General features: G+C 40.8%; 1 protein-coding gene across 2 annotated transcripts in view; it reads left to right on the top strand.

Moving 5' to 3' along the window:
- Positions 1-21,839, top strand: part of LOC127575466 (adhesion G protein-coupled receptor F5-like) — a 64,638-nt gene that overhangs the window by 264 nt on the left and 42,535 nt on the right. For both annotated transcript variants that reach the window (XM_052025361.1, XM_052025362.1), the window contains exon 2: positions 16,637-16,771. In XM_052025361.1, the coding sequence (XP_051881321.1) occupies positions 16,664-16,771 (108 nt within the window). In that variant the 5' untranslated portion in view covers positions 16,637-16,663. The remainder of the gene's footprint in view (positions 1-16,636; positions 16,772-21,839) is intronic.

The following is a 21,839-nucleotide window of genomic DNA, read 5'->3' as shown; positions in this document are numbered from 1 at the left end:
CTGTTAAAGCTTTTTATTTCCCGCAGCTTAACTTTGCATGACTTCCTTTGCCGGTAAATGAGAATGTATATTGGGGGTACATGTGTTTACCAATACTTCGGGATGAAGGCAGGTCTCATTCTCCCTTCGAAGCTCTCCGGCTCTTTGATTAGAAAACAACCGTGGGTTTTTGCGGCTATCCAGAAAAGTAGCAGCGTAACTCTTCAGACAAATCCTAGTGCGAATTGTGGATGGGTGGAGACTCTGTGCTGAGGACAATTCCAGTCCGATGTGGCTTGGTTTAAAACAGCCAAGGTTGTCTGTTAAATTGGAGAACTAATTAGTGCCAAATATGTAATCTGTATAATTTATAAAGCAATATGGCTGGAATCAGAATACTACAAGACTAAACAATGGTTTCTGATATTAAACTGGCGTGAGGGATTTGGAACCAGGTTGACCTAAGAAGAAAACAAGTTATCAGAAAAATTCTTCCTGTTGTTTAATGACAGGGTCCTGATTTTAACCCTGATGGCACCTCAGGAGAACAGAAGAGTTTTGATTTTTTTGGGGTTTTATCTGGATGGTGAAAAGGTGTACTGGAACCAGGCAGAGATGTGGCAAAGGGAATGGGAAGGAGTTGGAATAGAGAGTGGGGAGAAGTTCCTGTACTCCGAGCTGTTCCATGCAATTACACTAGCATTTACCGGGCATTGTGGAAAATTACCAATTTAAGTCCTATTCACAAAAAGCAGGACAAATTAAATCTGGTTTATTGCTGACCAGTCAACCTGCTCTTAATCATCAGCAGAGTTGTTGACAGTGTGATCAAGCAGCATTTACTTCCTAATAACCTAATTACCAATGCCCAGTTTTGCGTTTCTCCAGGACCACTCAGCTAGAAACCTCATCAAGCAGTCCAAGTATGGACAAAGGGGCTGAATTCTAGAGGTGATGTGGTAGTATCTGCCTCAGACTTTAGGGGAGAATTTTATCCAGGGTGACATCAAGGAAACACAAGAGAGTGCAAAGCAAAAAAATAAGCTGCTGGAGGAACTTAGTGGGTCAGGCAGCATCTGTGGAGGGGAATGGATAGTTGACATTTCAGTTTGAGACCCTTCATCTGGACTGAAAGAGTAGAGGGGAGATGGCCAGTATAGAGAGGTGAGGGGGAGGGATGGGGCAAGAGCTGGCAAGCGATAGATGGATCCAGGTGAGGAAGGGTTGATTGGCAGATGGAGTCAGGTGGGAGAGGGAAGGGCGGAAAGAGCGCCAAAAGGCTGGGAGGTGATAAGTGGAGAAAATAAAGGGGACTCTAGTGACCCCTACAAGCACACGCCATCCTGACTTGGAAATATTTTGTTGATCCTTTATCGTATGTGGATCTAAATCCTGAACCTCCCTATCAGCAGCACGGTGAGAGAACCTTCAGCAGAAGTGCTGCAGCAGTTTAAGAAAGTGGCTGAGCAGAACCTTCTCAGAGTAGATGGGGATGGGTAACAAATTGTGGATCTGTGGCAATGTCCAGGTCCCATAAGGGAATAGATAAAAAGTGAAAGACAAGAGAGTTTTGAGAGAACATGGGGACATGGAGGAAGGAAGACATGAAAAAGAGGGGCAGTGAGACGTACCATGGTAGGTTGAGAGGGGAACAACAGTGAGAGCAAAGGCAGGAGGAACAATAGAGAAGATATCTGGCCACATAGCCTTTGCAGCATCCAGTGGTCTCAGCTATTTCCTTATATCACGTGGAATATCTGTTCACTTATGTCAAGTGGAATGAAGCAAACTGGCTGACTGCCTTTTGTGATGGTAGAGATCTCAGGAAAGAGCTAAGGTGGATCATCCATTTGGCCCTTCTGGATGAAGACAGGCAAAAATGCTTCAGCTTTGCCTTTAACATGGACATTCTGAGATCTCCCTTCATTGCTTACTTTTACCACATTACCACATTAGCTATTTACTTGTCCAGCATCCTCCACCACCTGAATGTGACAGGACTTTAGAGCTTTGATCTGATCCACTGAATTTGAGTTTTCTTAACTCTGCCTATTACAAGCTGTTTTTGCTGTCTAGTATACAGGTAGTCCTATGTTGCAGTTATGCCAGCTGGCACCTCATTTTTAGGTATGTCTGGTGCTGCTCCAAGCATGATCTTCTGCACCATTCATGTGTAGAAGATCATGCCTGTTTATTCAATATTGATTCCCTGGTTTGATAGGAATAGTAGAGTGAGGAAGAGCATGGTTACAGGTTGTGGTTGTGTACAATCCTGCTGTTTCTGGTGGTGCACAGCAGCTCACAGATACCCAGTTTTGAGCTGCCAGTTCTTATTCTGGGTCTATCCTATTTAGCACATCGTCTGTGTCACTCAATACGATTGAATGTATCCTCAGTATCATTATAGGGCTCCACAAGAACTATGCCAGGTTCACTCCTAGCAATGGAGTTATGGTTAGCAATGTTGATGTCTTGGCTGAGGGTGAGTGTGAGAAACAGAACAAATAATTAAAAAGAAAAGTCATGTTGAAGTAAGGATGTGGTTGGTACATAGTCAACAGGGAAGGGATCTTTGGAAGAAAATCATTATAGGACTTTGCAGGTTACCTGCAAATGAGGTCATCCAAAATCTGTATCCTTGTACCACTCCTTTTACATAGGATTCCTCTGGTTGCTATCTGTACGTTCCCAGTTAAACAAAATCTTTTTTTAAAATTCTCCTTTTTTCAATATGAGAAAAACCAAATCTCTCCATGATCACATCCTCACTATCTTTTCTTCCAGCCTTATAACTTTGCCATATATCTGCACACCTTGTTTCAACATTGCTTTCAGCTGCCTAGCATTTAAGTTCTGGAATCCCCTCCTTAATATACCTGACCAGTTCTCTTTCATCCTTTAAGACACTCCTCAAAACCTATCCTTTTGGTTTTAATTATCTGCCCTCAATGTCAAATTTTGTTTTGCAGTCATTATTGTGTAGAAATTTGGGGCATTTGCAACTTTAATGACACAATATAGACAGTTATTGTAGCAAATTAATATAGTTAATATAGCCAGTTATTTTTATTGCTGCTGTTGACCTTATGAGTTTGAAAGAGAAGGAATATAATAATGGAAACACAATGTGATAATTTTGCTCTCAGCAAAATCAGAAAACAAGGAAGTCCCAGACTCTCAACTCAACAGTTCTTAAATTTTACTTCCCGTCTCCAAATATAGTTTATCATTGATGAATTAAGTGGTGAACATAAAAACATTTTGAACCAGAAATCCAGGCATATGACTGGAACAGGAAGAAGAAAAGAATGCAGGAAGGAATGAGGGAAGAAACAACATGATGCAGTGATTGGTAACTTGTCAGGAACTCAAAATTACCACATTTCAAGGACAAAATTCCCAATGATCATACATATTAAGGGATCTTAATAACTATCATTTCTGGTGGTTGATGAGTACAAACATATTATAGAGCGAACCATTGTCTTCCTCACATAATATAGCTCCTCTGCCCCAGCAGTTTCATTGCTACATATTCTGCTGCACTCTATATAATTTTACTCTTTAGATATGAGTGATAATGAAGAAGACCAAGGATGAGCACAGAGATAGATATAAAGTGCTTTCAGAGAAGCCACCGTGAATTTCTCAATGAAGTACACAGATGTATACCCAGCACCCATTCCTGATGTCATCTTATAACATCTTGAACTACTACTGTAACAAGCATAGTACTGTCAGGTTACACTTGGATTTGATGAAACCTCCGTCCTGATACCGTGTATTGGTAATTTTGTATCTGTTCTGCATATATTAGCCCAAGTGATGCCCAAAGTCTTCAGATACAAAATACACCATTTACCCAAATGAGTGTTGTATACATTTTATGTATTATAGCTTCCCAATTAGATTCTCTTGACTTACTGTGAGAAGTAACATCCATGTCAATTGCCACAGGGCATTGATGCATGATGACTGGGATTCTGATAGATGAATGCCTTTTTGGGCCTTGGCAGAGATCTCAACTGCCACAACTTTTTATCTCTCGAATGTGACTGGCAACTGAGCAGGCTGAATGAAGGTTTAGAAGCAGTGTTGATAGGAGGACCAGTTGCTGTTTGCCGCAATGATCCTTCTGCAAAATGCCCTGGTGCATTGACCAAACTGAGAGTGGCAATGTTGGAATTAAGGATTTGAAGCTTTATCTCAAATCTGACTGAATCCATTTTGCAGGATAGTTTTTAATGCCTCAAGTGTAATCTGCTTCAATGTTCAAGTTTCCTTTCAGCTGCTTAGGTAACACTAATAATTCTTTAATTTTAATCCCAGAATTGTTTTTGTTTAACAGGAAATTAGGAATTCACGCAAACCTTTTGCCAAAATTCTGCATTGTGATGTTTGTATCACCAGTGATGTAGCAGGTTCACTTGGTGGGCTACTCCCAACACCATGGCTGTCCCCAGGCACCTATCACCAGAGGGTCCCTTCACTCATGGATTGTAACTCACCAATTGCTTCCTTGTAGGAGAAACATCATTGTACCTATTTTACAGCATAAATTAGACACAAGGTTGTTAAAATAGGAGTTCTATTGCTTACCTAAAAGTGGCATTTGTTCCTAAAATGTGCCAACTTGAAAATGTTGTCAGTCTTGTGCTGGGGATGCTCTAGGCATATATTCTTGCCCTAACTGCAGTTTAATTGTTTTTGCCAAAAATGAATACCTCATATTTAAAAAAAACAGCTTGACTATAAAGGCAGCAAAAGCTGAAATTTATTTTTATGTACTTTGGAATTTGTTTGAATTACTAAAGCCATTTCTTCAGATCTTACAAGGAAATGCCTGTAAAAAAAAAAAAAAAATTTCATTCAGGTAGCAGGGTAAGTAATCTGAGTAATCTTTACAATTTAACAGAACCACAAGGAAATCTTTTCTTTTAAGCACTTTTATTGAAAAGTAATTTGTGGGTAATTCTCTTACAACATTCAGGAAATGCTTAAAGATTTTAAAAGCTTTTCTTGAAGAAAACCAAGTTGATTTTATAGAATGCAGGTTTATTATGAACAATCAAGTCAACTTTAGCACAGTTGGAGTTTAATTGTCACTTTATGCTGCATTACTTGCTCTCTGACGGAGCAGCAATATTGTAATTTCTATTACTAAAAACCTTCAGGGACAATTGCTGTTGGTGAGACCCACCCCATAGTAATTGAATCTATTAAGCTCAGAGAAACCTAGAAAAAAAGGCATTATAGGAGTACCCAGGTTATGTAAGACCTGACTTATGACAAATTCTCCCAGACTCTGCTCACAGGTACAGTACTCTAGCTTCTTCACCAAGAAACAACACAGAGATCACCCATAGAAAAAACAATGCCTTCTTCTAACTCTCCTTCAGGCAGGATCAAATGTTACAAACCCTGAGCCACCCTTCATTAGTGCACACTTTCTTTTGTTAAACTGCCGATAGTTTTCTTGCTGATCAGCAGATCAGCTCCCTGTTACTCCACCTGGGCTGCATTCAGACAAGGATTTGTCACAGTTCACTTGCTGGTAACAGCTATCAGCTACACTGACTTTCCCCAGTCTATTCTTTGCAAATCTGCTGTCGAGGCTAAAGATATAACGATTTTGGGGGGAATTGTTCATTTCTGACATATGGAAAATTCAGTTTACAGGCAGTTCTCAGGAACAGAACCCTTATGTAACCCAGGAACCTCCTGTATTAAAATTCCAGGATGAAAGTCTCAGGAAAGCTAAATACTTATTTAAAAAAAAACCAAAGTAACAAGGAAATGAGGCTAATTAAATGCTTCTTTGAACCAGGCATGATGACTGAATGATCATTTCCTATAGTATAAGATACTTTGAAAAATATTTACACTTGTTCACAATGCCTATAATTACAAGGGGTCCCTGGTTATGAATGACCTGACTTATGGAAATCCAACTTTATACAAATCCTCTTGTACATTTTTGAGGCATTTTCTAGCTAGTAATAATAATAATAATAAAATGTTTCATGGTATTCATTGATAACTGGATACAGTATATATTTCATTAGTTTAATTATGGGTGTGTTAGGGTGATTATTCAATGAAATGAAATTATAACAACTGTATGTAGAGTGACACAATATGGATAGCTATAGAAAATGGATGTTACTGACTTACAGGGAAATTGGCTTACGGACAGTTCTCAGGAACAGAACCCTTACGTAACCCAGGGACTGCCTGTACTGGATCATTTGTGACAAGTTGTGGAAGTCAGTATTTAAAAGATTATCAGAATTTCTGCACAGTGCAATTTAGTGTGTGAAAAATAAGCCATCAAACAGATTCTTGTTGATGATCTCCAAATATAATAATGGTGTAAACTAGGAATGAGGAAATGTAACTAATACTTCATCAATTTCCTAATAGAAGCTAGTTAAAATAATTATTTTTTTCCTAAAATTAAAATAAACTACATCAATGCACGGTTGAAGTTAATGGCCCTAGCTATAATCTGTTCTATGATGCTCAGTTTGGAATCACAGAGAGATACAGCACAAGAACAACCCCTTCAGCCCACCAAGTCCCCGCTGACCACCAACTACCCATTTATATTAATCCTACATTTATCCTGCACTCTCATCAACTCCTCTCAGATTCTATCACTTGCACACACTAGGGGAAATTTACTATGGCTAATTAACCTACCAATCTGCACATCTTTGGGATGTGGGAGGAAACTGGAACACACAGAGGAAGCCCATGTAGTCAAAGGAAGAACATGCACACTCCACACAAACAGCACATGAGTCCAAGATGGAACTTTGGTTTCTGGTGCAGTGAAGCAGTGACTCTGCTAGCTGCGCCACTATGCTGCGAATTTAACCAGGACCACTCAGGTTCAGATCGTATTACAGCCTTAGTTCAAGAGTGGACAAAAGAATTGAATTCCAGCCATGAGTTGAGGGTGTTTGCCATTGACAGTAAAGCAACATTCGACCAAATGTGGTATCAGGGATCCCTGGTAAAGTGGTCATCAATGGGAATCAAGGGAAAAACTCTCTTGACTATTGCGATACCAGGAAGATGGTTGTGATTGCTGGCAGTTCATCTTCTCAATTCCTGCACAATTTTACAAAGTCTCTCTTGTTTTTCAAGTCGTTGAATTTATTGCCATGTACACCAGTATGGTGAGGTACAGGTCCAATGAGAAACTTGCTTGCAGCAGCATCACAGGCTCGTAGGTACAGTCAACACACCGAATATAAATTATACATAAACTGTACAAGGCAGTGAAGAGGAAAAAAAAGACACGTCTTTTTCATGTATTTTGTCACATCTATAAATAGAAAGAACTTTATTTAGCTATCATGTAAGGAGTTTGTACATTCTCCCTGTGTCTGCGTGGGTTTCCTCCAGGTGGTTCGGTTGCCTCGCACATTGCAAAGACGTATGGGTTAGGAAGTCGTGGGCATGCTATGTTGGCACCAGAAGCGTGGCGACACTTGCGGGCTGCCCCCAGAACACTCTACGCAAAAGATGTATTTCACTGTGTTTCGATGTACATGTGACTAATAAAGATATCTTATGACCTCAGGACATCCTACTGTTACACTATTTATTTGAATCTCCTTTTGATAAAGAAATCTACTTATCTGCAGTTCCGATCTCCAGATTCTCTCACAAGCTCATATCGGCAAGCTCAATCAGCAACCTTTAAAAAATCTGTTCTGTCCCTTCCTACTGCCTTCAATTTAAGGATAACAATTTTGCTTTCTAAGAAGGCGTATATATTTTTCTTTTTTGAACATCCTCATTAAAATCTTATAAACTAGATTTAGTTACGCCTCTTCCTTTCTAAATGTAAAGATATACGCTTTGGGAATTCCATTCCTTTCTCTTCCTATTCTTCCTCCTTTTTCCAGTCAAAGGGTAAATAATCAAAGTTTCCCAAAAAAATAATTATTGTTCTTACTCATTTTCCTACTCACTTATAGATCTTCTTACGTACATTAGCCTGCAGTATATTCCACCTGCAGTGCAACATCCCAATATATCAAATTCCTCTCTTTTTAATTTTAACTATAGAATTGCATATTCTCTTTTCAAAAATTTCCTCTTTTTGTATGCATCAGTTTACTTCTTTATTAATATTACCAATTTTTTTTTCTTATCTGTCTGACTGTCTTAAAAATCTGACAGCCCTACATGTTTATTTCCCTTCTCTCCAGGCATAGCGTTGTCTCTGTTACTGCTACTCCATCTAAGTTTCTAGTTTATTTCCCAGATTCCCAGTCGCTGTGACTCATTTATGCAATGGAATGTAAGTTATTTTCAATCAATTTATTTGGAACAGGCTATAATGATGTATTAAAATAAATATTTCACTCCAGGTCAGACCAGAACAGTAAATTTTAAGTTCATGGTAAAATTGCTAGGCTGGCGCCAGAAGCGTGGCGACACTTGTGGACTGCCCCCAGAACACTATGCAAAAGATGCATTTCACTGTGTGTTTCGATGTACATATGACTAATAAAGATATCTCTCTTAATCAGTCACTCTGTTAATATGGGTTCCAATTAATACACACAGATTTCTTTTTTTTTGTCAATTGTGTTTTAACAATGAACTAAGGGTCTGCTGCCCTCATGTTATCTTTATGACGTTCATTGTGATTTAACCTGGCTTATATTTGTGGATTTTGTTTTGGAGTTCATCACATAATGTCTTGGATATTACTTTAGCTATTGCATACTTTTCTTTGTTACTGTAGAGCTTCACTCTATCTTTCACGTTACAAAGCACGCTTTGAGTAAAATTTTACAGGTTTCTGTAAAAGTTTCATTTCTGTAAAAGGACAGTCCAGAAGACTACTCTGCCAACTAATACATTCATAACTATTGCATAGTGGAGCATTTTTTTTCTGTTGTAGCTTTGGAGAAGAGTACACTAGGTCATGCATATGTCCTTCCAACTAATCCTTACTTTTTGTTTTTAAGGGCTCACCATGTACATGACAGTGTATGTATTATCATAATGGGTTTCCATGTAGTTTTGATTTAAGGCTAAGATGCCTAGATATTGTTTATTCCCCTTATATGTTTTGAACATAGCACAAATACCAAATCAGGGGTCACCAGAAAAAAAATCGTATCACTGGAATATTCTCGCTTTAAGATGCTGTCTTAATTTTCTCTTTCAGGAATGGTGTGATGTGACCTTCACATCACGGATGGCATTTGCTTGCTAAGCTTGGAAATGTCTCATTATCCGTGTGCTGCCTGCTGGGAAGCAGGTCAGCTCAGATAAAGTGCTCTCTCTGTAGCAGGCAAACATGAGAAAGGGAGGAGGGTAGGGAGAAGAGGGAACAGCACCCTGGCCTCCCAAGGGAGAACTCCCACTCCCCAACCAAACCCAAGATACGGAGTGGCCCAATGCCCAAGCCACCACCATCAAATTGACTATTTCTTATAAGGTCAGAGCAGAGATGCTTCAACCTATGGCAAGTGCTGCCAGCAATTATACTTGCAACTGAATTGAGGAGAGTGTTTCACAGTGCCAATTGATGGATCTGAGGTTTGAGTGAGGTCCAGAAAGGCCATGTAGAGTGCTGCCCTGCATTTTTCTTGCAGGTGTTGCCTAGTGAAGGTCATGGCCACTGTGCCTCTATATGGATAGAATCCACACTGTGATTCAGAAAGCAGCCAGGGGAATGTCTAGGGGAATGTTAAATTGCATGTGATTCCTGGCTTTCAGTAAGATGTACCCCTTGCTTTCAGAGAGTTGCTGAGCCTTCTGCACTCTCTCCACCCACCATCTGTTCTTTAGGTCATGGGCTTTCTGTTGCATCTCTGACTTCAGGCTGTTGTGGAGCTGTCTCTTTACCCTGCAATCAGGGTGCGGCTTGCAATCCCGAATGCCTTAAACTTGCATTTGATTATCTCCTCAATCTCCTTGTCATTCCCATCAAAACAGTTCTGGTTCTTCTTGGTAGAGAAGCCAGGAATCTCTCACAAGTTCCAGTTGTGGCATATTTCAGGGCAGTCCCATAAGCTGTGGACGCTCTGTGATTTCTGCAGGCTGGGATGTGACAGTGGCCAAAGAGCTGCTTCCTGAATCAGTGTGGATTCCGTCCATATAGAGGCACAGTGGCCATGACCTTCACTAGGCAACAACTGCAAGAAAAATGCAGGGCAGCACTCTACATGGCCTTTTTGGACCTCACTCAAACCTCAGGTGCATCAATTGGCACTGTGAAACACTCCCTTCAAATTCAACTGCCCACAGAAATTCTCTTCCATCTTAAATTTGCTCCATGACTGTATGAAGGCCATGATACTAACCAATTGAACCAGTCTCAGTGAAGACCTGTGTCAAATGTCCCAATGTTTCTTGCTGCAATGTTGTACCTCATCTCCAATAAACCTTCTGTGGGTGTGGAACTAATATTCAGAGCTAATGGGAAACTGTTTAACCTACAGTGTAGAAACAAGGTCACCCAATGTCAATCATCGAGCTGCTGCATGTAAGGTAAGATCTCTTTGTTGGTCACATGTACATCAAAACACACGGTGAAATGCATCTTTTGCGCAGAGTGATCTGGGGGCAGCCCGCAAGTGTCGCCGTGCTTCTGGTGCCAACGTAGCATGCCCACAACTTCCTAACCTTTGGAATGTGGGAGGAAACCGGACCACCCGGAGGAAACCCACGCAGACACGGAGAACGTACAAACTCCTTACAGACAGTGACCGGAATTGAACTTGGGTCGCTGGCGCTGTAATAGTGTTACCCTAACCGCTACACTACTGTTGAGGTTGCTTAGGGGCTGACCTTCAAGAAATTGTTGACTCATTCACTGAAGCCTAAGAGGGGATTGATGTAACACTCAACATCCACAAATCCAAGGTCCTCGACCAACCTGCCCCCACTGTAGCACACGCCGTCTGACAGTGAAGTTTCCAGGTGAGACCCTGAGAAACATGAACGATTTTACATTTCTTGGGAACTACCTCTCAGTGAGGGCAGATATCAGATATGAAAATCACCACCAGCCTTCAATTCGGGTCTAGTTAATTGATTATCCCAATAGTGGAAACCCTGTATTACCTCCCTCAGGATCTTATGTTTCAATAACATCAATATGATCACACCATATTCTTCTAAATATAAATCTAATTTCTTTAGCTATCATGATAAGACAACATTCTCATCCCAGGACTTAGTTTTTTGGAAAGCCTCCAATGCCAATCTATCATTTTTTTTAAATAAGAAGATGAAAATTGTTAACAGTACTTCAGGTGTGACCTCACCAGTACCCTGTACATCTACAACAAGACTTCTCTATTTCCAGATCCCAGCCCTCTTCCAATAAAGGCCAATATGCTATCTGCCTTCCTAATCACTTGCTGTACCTGTCTGTTAACATTTTGCAAACTTTCTCCATTCAGATAATAGCCTGCCTTTAGATTCCTCTCACCAAAGTGCACGACCTCACACTTTCCCACATTAAACTCCATTTGCCGGCTTTTCACCTACTTATTCAACCTCTCTATATCCAGTTGCAGAGTCCAAATACCTTCATCACAACATGCCCTTCCATTTATGTTCATGTCATCAGTAAACTTGAAGACCCTCACTTTTCCTCCGTTCCAGGTCATTAACATACATCCTAAATAACTGAGGGCCAAGAACTGATGCTGGGAACCCTCTACTAGGTACATCATTTCAGCCTGAGAAAGACCCATGTGTTCCAACTATGTGATAACCGGTTTTCAAACCATTTGAACGTGCATCTCCCAATATCATGTGCTGTTATCCTGTTCACCCTCCTTTTATGTGTCACCTTGTCAAATGCCTTCTGAAAATCCAAATACACTACATCTACAATTTATCAAGCCTCAAAGAACTCTAGTAAATTTGTCAAACCTGTTTACTTGGTGTGATTCCGTTAAGCTTTTCTAAATGACTGGTGATTTTTTTCCTTGCTTGTAGACTTCAGCATCTTGCCAACAACCGATGTTAACAAGCCTGTAGTTAGCACTCAGGGAAACAAGTACAGAGCTTTGATCATATCCTTGGGCTTTGTAACTACTGCTGGAGTATTCCACCTGTGAACCTCATTGACAGACAGACTGCTTTTTCAGGCTAGGATGTTAACACAGCACCACTGCCTTGGCAATCTTCCTAACACTCTGCAGATTCAGTGACTCAGTACTGGGCAGAGGCTAATGTAATGCCCCTTTAAAACCCCTGTTCAGTGGAGAATACGGATTAGTCATCCTATTGGGTAAAAGGTGGAATTAGTGGGATTTCTGTTTGATATTATTGGAATGTGACCATTGGAGATTCCAAGTCATATGGCAACAAGATCTGGCATAATTACTAACAAATTCCTCTCTGCCTGGGTGGGAGCCAATGGAGCAGAATGCTGAAGAGAAGATCTGAGTTATGAGGCATTCCTTAACAACAGATAGTGCTTCTTGCATTCACTCTCAACTGCTGTGCACTTCCTCCTTCTTCCATAACTGCCGCAGACAGTGCTTTGTAATGGTTTGAATGTGGAGAAGGAGGTTGATTGTGTAACTGCTTGCAGAAGAAGACAGCTCTCTGTCATCACTGCCTTAAAAAAACTTAGCCTCCAGGTATATTGCTTTTTAGAGTGCTTAGAGGTTATTGTTTCCCCCCCCGTAAGCTCTTGGGTGATAAGAGGCCGGGCTGTGAGCCCTTCTTCCCCTTCCCCTTCAGGGAGCTCTGGTAAGTTTGTGTGGGATTCCTCTGGGTGTTCTGATTTCCTCCCACATCACAAAGACATGTGGTTTGGTAGGTTAATTAACCACTGTAAATTGCCCCTGGTGTGTAGGTGAGTAGTAGGATCTGAGGAGAGTTGATAAGAATGTGAGAGAATAAAAAAAAGTGGGATTAAGGTAGGATGAGTGTAAATGGGTGGTTGGTGGTCAGCATGGACTCAGTGGGCCGAAGGGCCTGTTTCTGTGCTGTATCTCTCTATGACTCCATGAATCTAAGCTTGCTTTGGCTTCTTGTTCCTGGTTGTACAGGTGTAACGCCAACAGTAAAGTAACAATTGTAAATCTTGTGCTTACAAGGCTTCTGTGAGCTGTTGCTGAAATGCTTTTGTGGCCCCCAGAGGGATCTGAGGTGATCCTGTACCATGCTGTTTCTTAACCAGAGGAAAATGGTAGATCTTAAAAGGGAGGCTCTACATAAGCATTGCAGAGTGATTTGCATCTTCAGTGCATGTTCTGCGTGTTGCCATGTGCAAAAGCTTCAAGCGCACTAACATGCCGGCAAGAGATTCTCACGGTACAATGTGCACAAACTTGCTGTATTCATGCAATATGAAGGTCTCATTTGGAATTTCCACTTGCCTAAAGTTCAAAAACAAGTGCTGTATGACAACAATTTATGCTCTCCAGGTAGACAGTGTACCAACAACAGTGGAATTGTTGCACATTCTTTGCTGGCTAACCACGAGACAATAAACTGCCACTTGTCTGAAATAAAAACAGAAAATACTAGAAAAACTCAGCAGGTCAGCCAGCATTTGTGGAAAGAGAAACAGTTAAAGTTTCATGTCCAGGACCCCACATCAGAACTTATCAGTACGGAGTTTATGGACTTGATATTATAACTGTTTCTCTTTCCATGGATGCTGCCTGACCTGCTGAGTTTTTCCAACATTTTCTGTTTTTATTTCAAATTTCTAGCATCTGCAGTTTTGTTTTTTGATTTTTGTTTACTACTTCCCTATGTCTTTCTGAGTTCCAGTATCAGTGTCCAGTCCAAAGTTAGAGTGTTCAGTCCCACACTTGTTTATTAGGCTGGGTTTTAATCCTAGGATGTAGCCTGTCCAGAAGCACAGGGTTAATCACATCCAGACTAATGCACCCTTACGTACCTGTGATTTAGATTTCCACAAAGCACAACTACAATAAAGACAACTGAATAGCTCAGTAAGAAGAATTGAAGTATTCATCACTTTAAAATGACAATTGAAGGTCATAATTTTCCTGTGTACTTTCCTGATGTGTGACAAGTAAATCAAAGTAGAAAATCTCTCTGCAATTCACTAGAAAATAGCACAAGATAATTGTTTTGATAACTTAAATAATTATTCCTCATGAGAAATTTGTGGCAGTTTAGATCACAGAACTTTAATAATTAATTCCAAAGAAAACAATGTGGTATTGTGTATTAAAACCGGTTTATATTTCAGCTCCCTTTGCTCAATTACTCCCACAGCATTGAGACCATTGCATAAAACAGTAACATGAGTAGTTTCAATATTATAATTGCTACTTTAACTGGGAAACCTTGGTATGGTGGCTTACTTGTTTTACCAGTTCATATGTCTCAACACATTTCAATTGTAAATGAACAACATCTCTGCTCTGTCCCCTCAAAACAATTATGTCCTCCCACTTCCTTGTGATGAGTAAGGAGATCTTCTGCTTTGATTCACCTGTCTCACGCAAGAATGTGTGCAGGAAACTTGTCCACTCCCAATGTATTGTTTTCTGCTTGTCTTTTAATTGGTGGAAATTCACTGGGAATTGGCAGTTTTTCGGCAGGTGTTGGGAGTGCAGTTGCAGCCCAGAGTCTCTGAAATTGTCATTGTGGATTGAATTTACTAAAAACAATTTCAAAAATAATACTATATTTATATAATTGCTCCAAATTCTATGTGCTTTCTAATATATCGTATTTTCTCTACAACAGAGAGAGAGGCCATTTGGCCCATGGAGTCTATTTGGAGCAATCCTATTTCTCTACTTACATCCCTGTAACCAATTCTCTCTCACATGCCCAACAACTCCACTTTGATTCTCTTACTAGCCACCAACACCAGGGATAACTTGCAATCACCCATTAACCTACCTGCCAGCACACCTTTGGGATGTGGGAGGACACTGGAGCCCCCTGGAGAAACCAACATTTTCACAGGGAGAACGTGCAAACTGCACATGTACAGCAACGGTGGTCTGGTTTGAAGCATATTACTGAATCAGTAAGGGAGCAGAATTGTCATCTATGCAACTGTGCTGCATTAAGTACAATTAATTTATTTTCTTTCATACCAACTACCTCAATATGATCATAATTTAAAATACCACAAACTGTTACTTTCATAGAACATGGAACATAGAACAGTACAGCACAGTAAGGGCCCTACCACCCCCACCCCCCCACCCCAGCGGTGCATTCCAGGCACCCACCATTCTCAGTGTAAAAAAAACACCTCTGACATCCTCCCTGAACTTTCCTCCACGCAACTTAAACAGGTGACTTCTAGTATTGGCCATTACCGCCCTGGGGAAAAGATTCTGGCTGTCTCCTCTGTCTATGCCTCTCATAATCTTATATACCTCTTATTGTCTCCTCTCATTCTCCGTCTCTCCAAGGAGAAAAGTCCTAACTTGCTCAGCCTCTCCTTATAAGACTTCTTTCATTTCTTTCCTTTTATCCATGTTTACAAGGATCTGAAGATGACTGAATAAAGTTTAATTTTGTATTAGGTACTGATTCCTGGCTGATAATTTTGAAGAAAAAGACAAATTTGGTTGTATGATTTCTTGAGCCTTGTGAGTTGCTAGCAATGACAGTTTAGTAGAACCAGGATTATGATCCTCTCCATATTACCTCTGCCATGCCAAACATCTGCTGATCTCCAATATCATCTCTTTGGCCTTTGAAAATGCTCCCATTTATCTGAAATTAGCATCTTCTCTTTCATTTAGGACTTGTAAAGTACCTTTCTGTCAGAATGTTTGATTGCTATATGTAGGGATGAAAGGCAATAATCAGTCTTTTTAGTTCCATTTTGCTGGTTATTATTCTGTTTTGGTTTGCTACTTTTATTCTTAATCATTACATTATATTCTGCTTTCAATGCCCAAATATAGTTATATTTGGCAAGCTGCTCCAGCAAAAGTGTATGATATTTTACATCAGCTGTTATTAATACCAACTAATTTTTACAGAACTGTAGGAATGAGGAAGACCATCAGGCACTTAACTGTCCAAAACAATGGTTAGGCTTCTCTTTCATGATCCCACCTGAAGTTAGATCACACGGACATTACCTGGGCTATATTATCATTTGAAGAAATCCTGATTAAGCTTGTGTTTACTTAATTTATTCCCTGCTTCGTCAGTCCCTTCCCAGTGTATCTTAGTAGAAATCTGCTCTCTCACGCTGAGCATACAGAGTTAATTTTTCAGCTCCAGGACTCTTCAATAAACTAGTGCTGATGAGGGGTGCTGGAGCTGAAACGTTAAATGCTTCTCTTTCCACAGATGCTGCCTGACCTGCTGAGTATTTTCAGCATTTCCTGTTTGTGTTTTTATTTCAGATTTCCAGCATTGCAGTTTTTTGATTTTGATGTAGAAGAGGGATATCTGTGTGACAGTAAGAAAAACGAGAGGGTATAACTCCAGTCAATAACTTTTTCTCCATCACTTCCCCTGTACCATTGTGTTTTCATGTGAGCCCCTTCCCAAATGCAGGCATTCTGGTCCTCTGCATATTACTGCATCTTTGCTCTGCATCATTGGAGATTTGAAACTATTTCTACACCATAAATATTTGTGAAGAATGCCATGTAGTTTCTGTTTTTTAATTATGTGATTCTATTTGTACTTGCAGTAAATCCAATGCTTCAAGGCATTTACGATGATGCTTCGATCCAGGCATGTGTTATATTGCCTGTTGCTGATTATCTTCTGTCAATGTGTTGAAGTTGAAGTTGATCAGCTACATAGTTCAAATTCTCCTCTTCCAGTAAGTAGCCACCTCTGATAAATATTTTGCAATCAAACACATAACCACAAAAATTGCTTAGATTTTTAACTCTCCTTTTACCAAGGGATAAATTAATTTCTTCCTCGGGCAAATTAATGCAAAATGTGTCAAGAACTTTTAACATGCAAGTAGTTGGCAAAATAATAAAAACTCCAAAGCCAGGAAAGGAGCAGTGAGGCCAGAGATTCTACAACATGTACAATTATGAGACAATCATACTGATTTTTTTCTAAGGAGTTAGAAACTTTTCACTCACTTCTAACTGCTCCTGCCATAACTTCAGCTGGGATCCAGTTAGGATAGGACACACTTATTGGTGAGAGTTTCCTGGATAGGCTGGAATGAGAGGGGTGGCTATCAAGTATGCCATGAAGAGAGGAAGCATATGTATAAGGGATGCAGCTCCCTATTTCTGGACTTTGAAGGACTTAGTGTTTCATTGTCAACAGAGTAACTTCAAAAGGGGCATGCAGAACATTTGTGCCAAGCTAGCAATCTAGGCCAGGATTGTTGCTAGAATGCCTGAGAAAAAAAAGGTAGGTTTCAGAAAAATAAAAATGTGGCATTCTTAAAAAGAAGGCAATCATCTCACTTTCCATAGTAGCCCTAGGATTCATATCCCCATTGTTTACCAGAACCATCAAGTTGTGTTGCACCATCTGGTAGGTTCATCATCCAAGTCTACGAGGAACATAAAAAAGAGAATTTCATTGGTAATGCAAGAGACTGCAAGTGATGGATCAGGCAACACCTATTGGAGAGAAAAGGACAGTCAACATTTCAGGTCGAGACCCTTCATCTGGACAGATGAAGGGTCTCAATGTGAAATGTCAACTGCCCAGTTCCCTCCATAGATGCTGCCTGACCCGTTGAGTTCCTCCAGCGCCTTGTGTGTTGAATGTCGTTGGTATTTGTTCCCTCTCTCCCCTCCACTACCACTGTGATCTTCGAGCTCTTTAGACTTGGGAGATTAAAGTTACAAAGTGAGATTAACCTTCTTGTTTGGTTAGATTCTTCTTCTTAGACAACCCCCAGGAACAAGGAGGGTTTGCTTCTACTCTGGTTTTTCAGGTTCCAAGGTGACTGATGAGGCTAATGAAGAAATGACAGGCTCTTCTACAGATAGAGTGGGAAGTGACTGATAGGACAGGTGGGTGGGCAGTTTGTGAAATATCTCCCTCCTTTCACTGTTTACAAAAAGCTTCTGTGTCCTGAAACTGAGGTTGGTATTGGTATTGGTTTATTATTTTCACTTGTACTGAGGTACAGTGAAAAGCTTGTCTTACAAACCGATCGTACAGGTCAATTCATTACTCAGTGCAGTTAGATTGAGTTAGTGCAGAGTGCATTGATGTAGTACGGGTAAAAACAATAACAGTACAGAGTAAAGTGTCACAGCTACAGCGAAAGTGCAGTGCAATAAGGTGCAAGGTCACAACAAGGTAAATCGTGAGGTCATAGTCCATCTCATTGTATAAGGGAACCGTTCAATAGTCTTATCACAGTGGGGTAGAAGCTGTCCTTAAGTCTGCTGGTATGCGCCCTCAGGCTCCTGTATCTCCTACCCGATGGAAGAGGAGAGAAGGGAGAATGTCCCGGGTGGGTGGGGTCTTTGATTATGCTGGCTGCTTCACCAAGACAACGAGAGGTAAAGACAAGGAGGGGAGTCCAAGGAGGGGAGGCTGGTGTCCATGATGCACTGGGTGCATCCACAACTCTCTGCAACTTCTTGCGGTCCTAGGCAGAGCAGTTGCCGTACCAAGCCGTGATACATCCAGATAGGATGCTTTCTGTGGTGCATCGGTAAAAGTTGGTGAGCGTCAAAGGGGACAAACCGAATTTCTTTAGCCTCCTGAGGAAGTAGAGGTGCTGGTGAGCTTTCTTGGCTGTGGCATCTACGTGATTTGACCAGGACAGGCTGTTGGTGATGTTCACTCCCAGGAACTTGAAGCTCTCAACCCTCTCGACCATTGATGTAGACAGGTGCATGTACAATGCCCCCTTTCCTGAAGTCAATGAGCAGCTCTTTTGTTGACATTGAGGGCAAGGTTGTTGTCATGACACCATTCCACTAAGCTCTCTATCTCCTTCCTGTACTCTGACTCATCGCTGTTTGAGATACGGCCTACAATGGTAGTATCATCTGCAAACTTGTAGATGGAGTTCGAGCAGAATCTGGCCACACAGTCATGAGTGTATAGGGAGTAGAGTAGAGGGCTGAGGATGCAGCCTTGTGGGTCACCAGTGTTGAGAATAATCGTGCCGGAGGTATTGCTGCCTATCCTCACTGATTGCCGTCTGTTTGTTAGAAAGTCAAGGATCCAGTTACAGAGGGAGGTGTTCAGTCTTAGGTCTCGGAGTTTGGTGACAAGCTTGCTTGGAATTATTGTATTGAAGGCAGAGCTGTAGTCAATAAACAATAGTCTAACGTATGTATCTTTACTGTCCAGATGCTCCAGAGCTGAGTGTAGGGCAGGGAGATGGCATCCGCTGTAGACCTGTTTCGCCGATAGGCAAATTGCAGTGGGTCCAGGTTGTGTGGTAGGCTGGAGTTGATGCGTGCCATGACCAACCTCTCAAAGCACTTCATGATGGTGGATGTCAGAGCCACTAGTCGGTAGTCATTGAGTCACTGATGTCAGAGATAAGTGTTTTTTTACACTAGAGAGTGGTGGGTGCGTGGAACACACTGCCGGCAGAGGTTGTGGGGGCAGGTACATTAGGGACATCCAAGAGACTCTTAGATAGATACATGAATGATAAAGAAATGGAGGGCTCTGTGGGAGGGAAGGATTAGATAGATATTAGAGCAGGATAAAATGTCGGCACAAGTTGATGGTTCTGGTAAGCAATGGCGATATGAATCCTAGGTCTATTATTCGAGTGGTTCTTTGGGGATTCTCGTGTCGGGCATGTGAATTACATGGCCTCCTCAATGTATCTGACTAAGTGTAACTCGGGCCACCATTGTGAGGATGTTGGCCTAGGAAAGGACTCTGACATTGGTTCACTTATCCTTCCAGTGAATTTGGAGGATTTTTCAGAGATAGCATTGATGGAATTTTTCCATTGCTTTGAAAAACATGTGTTATATGGTTCAGATCTCGGTAACATATAGGAGGACTGTGATCACTATGGTAGACAATCAATTTTGTGCTGTGTTTGATGCTGTAGTCTTTGAACACCCTTTCCTTGGTCTAGCAAAAGGCTGTGCCAACTTGAGGAAGTATTAAGGGATCTATCATCTTTCAAAATGGACATATAGCCAGGGCCAGATGAAAGATATCCCAGGCTTTTAAAAGTAGCAAGGGAGGAAATTGTGGAGGATTCCACTACAACTTTTCAATCCAGTCTGCCCGTAGCAGTGTTGCCAGAGGATTGGAGGAATGCTAATGATGTATCATTGTTTAAACTAGAGAGGGAGGGATAAACTAAATAAATACAGCTCTATTGGTTAAACTTCAATGGTGGGCAAGTTATTGGAAACTGTTCTAGGGGCAATGTAAACCTTCACTTAATAAGGCACAGTTTAATCAGGGGCATTTGTTAAGGGTATAATTGTTAAGGAAATGTGTTATCAGACTGATTTTTGAGGTAACAAGGAGGATCAAGAAGGACACTGCATTTGATATAGTCTACATAGATTTAATAAGGATTATGACAAGGCAGGCTGGTCAAAAAAATAAAAACTCACATCAACCAAAGGAGAGTGACAAATTGGATCCAAATTTGGCTTAGTGGCAGGAAGCAAAGAATATTGCTTAAAACACATTTTTGTGACCCGAAGCTGTACCCAGTGAGGTTTCACCAGTCTCAATACTTGGTCTTTTGTTTTTGTAATATAATTAATGATTTAGAGTTAATGTATGGAGCATGATAGAGAAGCTTACAGATAATACAAACACTGGCCATATGTTTGACAGTGTGGCGAAAAGCTTTAGACTGCAGGAAGATAAAGACGATATGGTCAGTTGAGCAGAAAAATGGCAAATGGAATTTAATCTAGGGAAGTGCAAGTAATTCATTTGAAGTTAAATCAAGAAAGGAGGTATAGAATAAATGGGGGTATATTGAACAATGTGGAGGAACAAGGGAACCGTAAATGGTGTGTCTGTTGGTCCCTAAAGTTGGCCAAACAGCTCAATAATGTGGATAAAAAAGTGTATTGGATGCTTTCCTCTATTAGCTAAGACACTGAGTATAAGAACAGAGAGGTTATACAACGTTAATTAGACCACAGCTTGAGTACTATGTACAATTCTGGTCACCGCATTATAGGAAGGATGTGATTTCATAGGAGAGAGTGCAGAGGAGATTTGAGGACATTGCCAGGACAGGAACCATTGTATCAGTGCGGCAAGATTAGATAGGCTAGGTTGCTTTCTTTGGACCTGAGGAAGTTGAGGGGAAACTTAATTGTAGTATATAAAATTAGAAGAACCTAGATGGAAAAGACCGATTTCCCTTAACAGATGGTCAAAAACCAAAGGGCCTAGACATGGCAGTAGGATGAAAGGGGAGATTAATTTTCACCCAGAAAGTGGAAGACGTCTAGATTTAACTGCCTGAAAGGGTGGTAGAGGCAGTGAACAGTGCTTGTGGTGTATTTGAGGAGCCATGACCTGTTGGACTACATACCTAGTGAAGCAAGGTGGGGTTCTGTTGGGTAGCTCTTCTTTGTTTGTTACAATGGGCTGAATGGCCTCCTTCTGTCATAAATGTTCTGCATTCTTGGATACGCCTTCTCTTTGAATGGTATCATAAGACCTTAGGCTTCTTCCTGAAGAACAGATGGGACCTCTGTCCCATTCAAGAGATTAAACTTCTGAAAGTGCAGCACTCCCTTGGTTCAGTGTTGTGAGTCTCATGCTCGTGTTTTTAGACTGGGACTTGAAATAATACCTGATAAGTTCTTTCCACACAAAATGCATGACCTGTTAGTCTTGCAGGTGTCCAGTACTTACCAAACCTTACCATATTGCATACAGTCAATGCAGAGGGTTTTAGATGTGGAAGAAGGAAGGCAGAAAATCGGGAAACAATGTTA

This window comes from Pristis pectinata, chromosome 10, assembly GCF_009764475.1.
Source record: "Pristis pectinata isolate sPriPec2 chromosome 10, sPriPec2.1.pri, whole genome shotgun sequence".
Taxonomy (NCBI): Eukaryota; Metazoa; Chordata; class Chondrichthyes; order Rhinopristiformes; family Pristidae; genus Pristis; species Pristis pectinata.
This window is presented reverse-complemented; position numbering and strand designations above follow the sequence as displayed.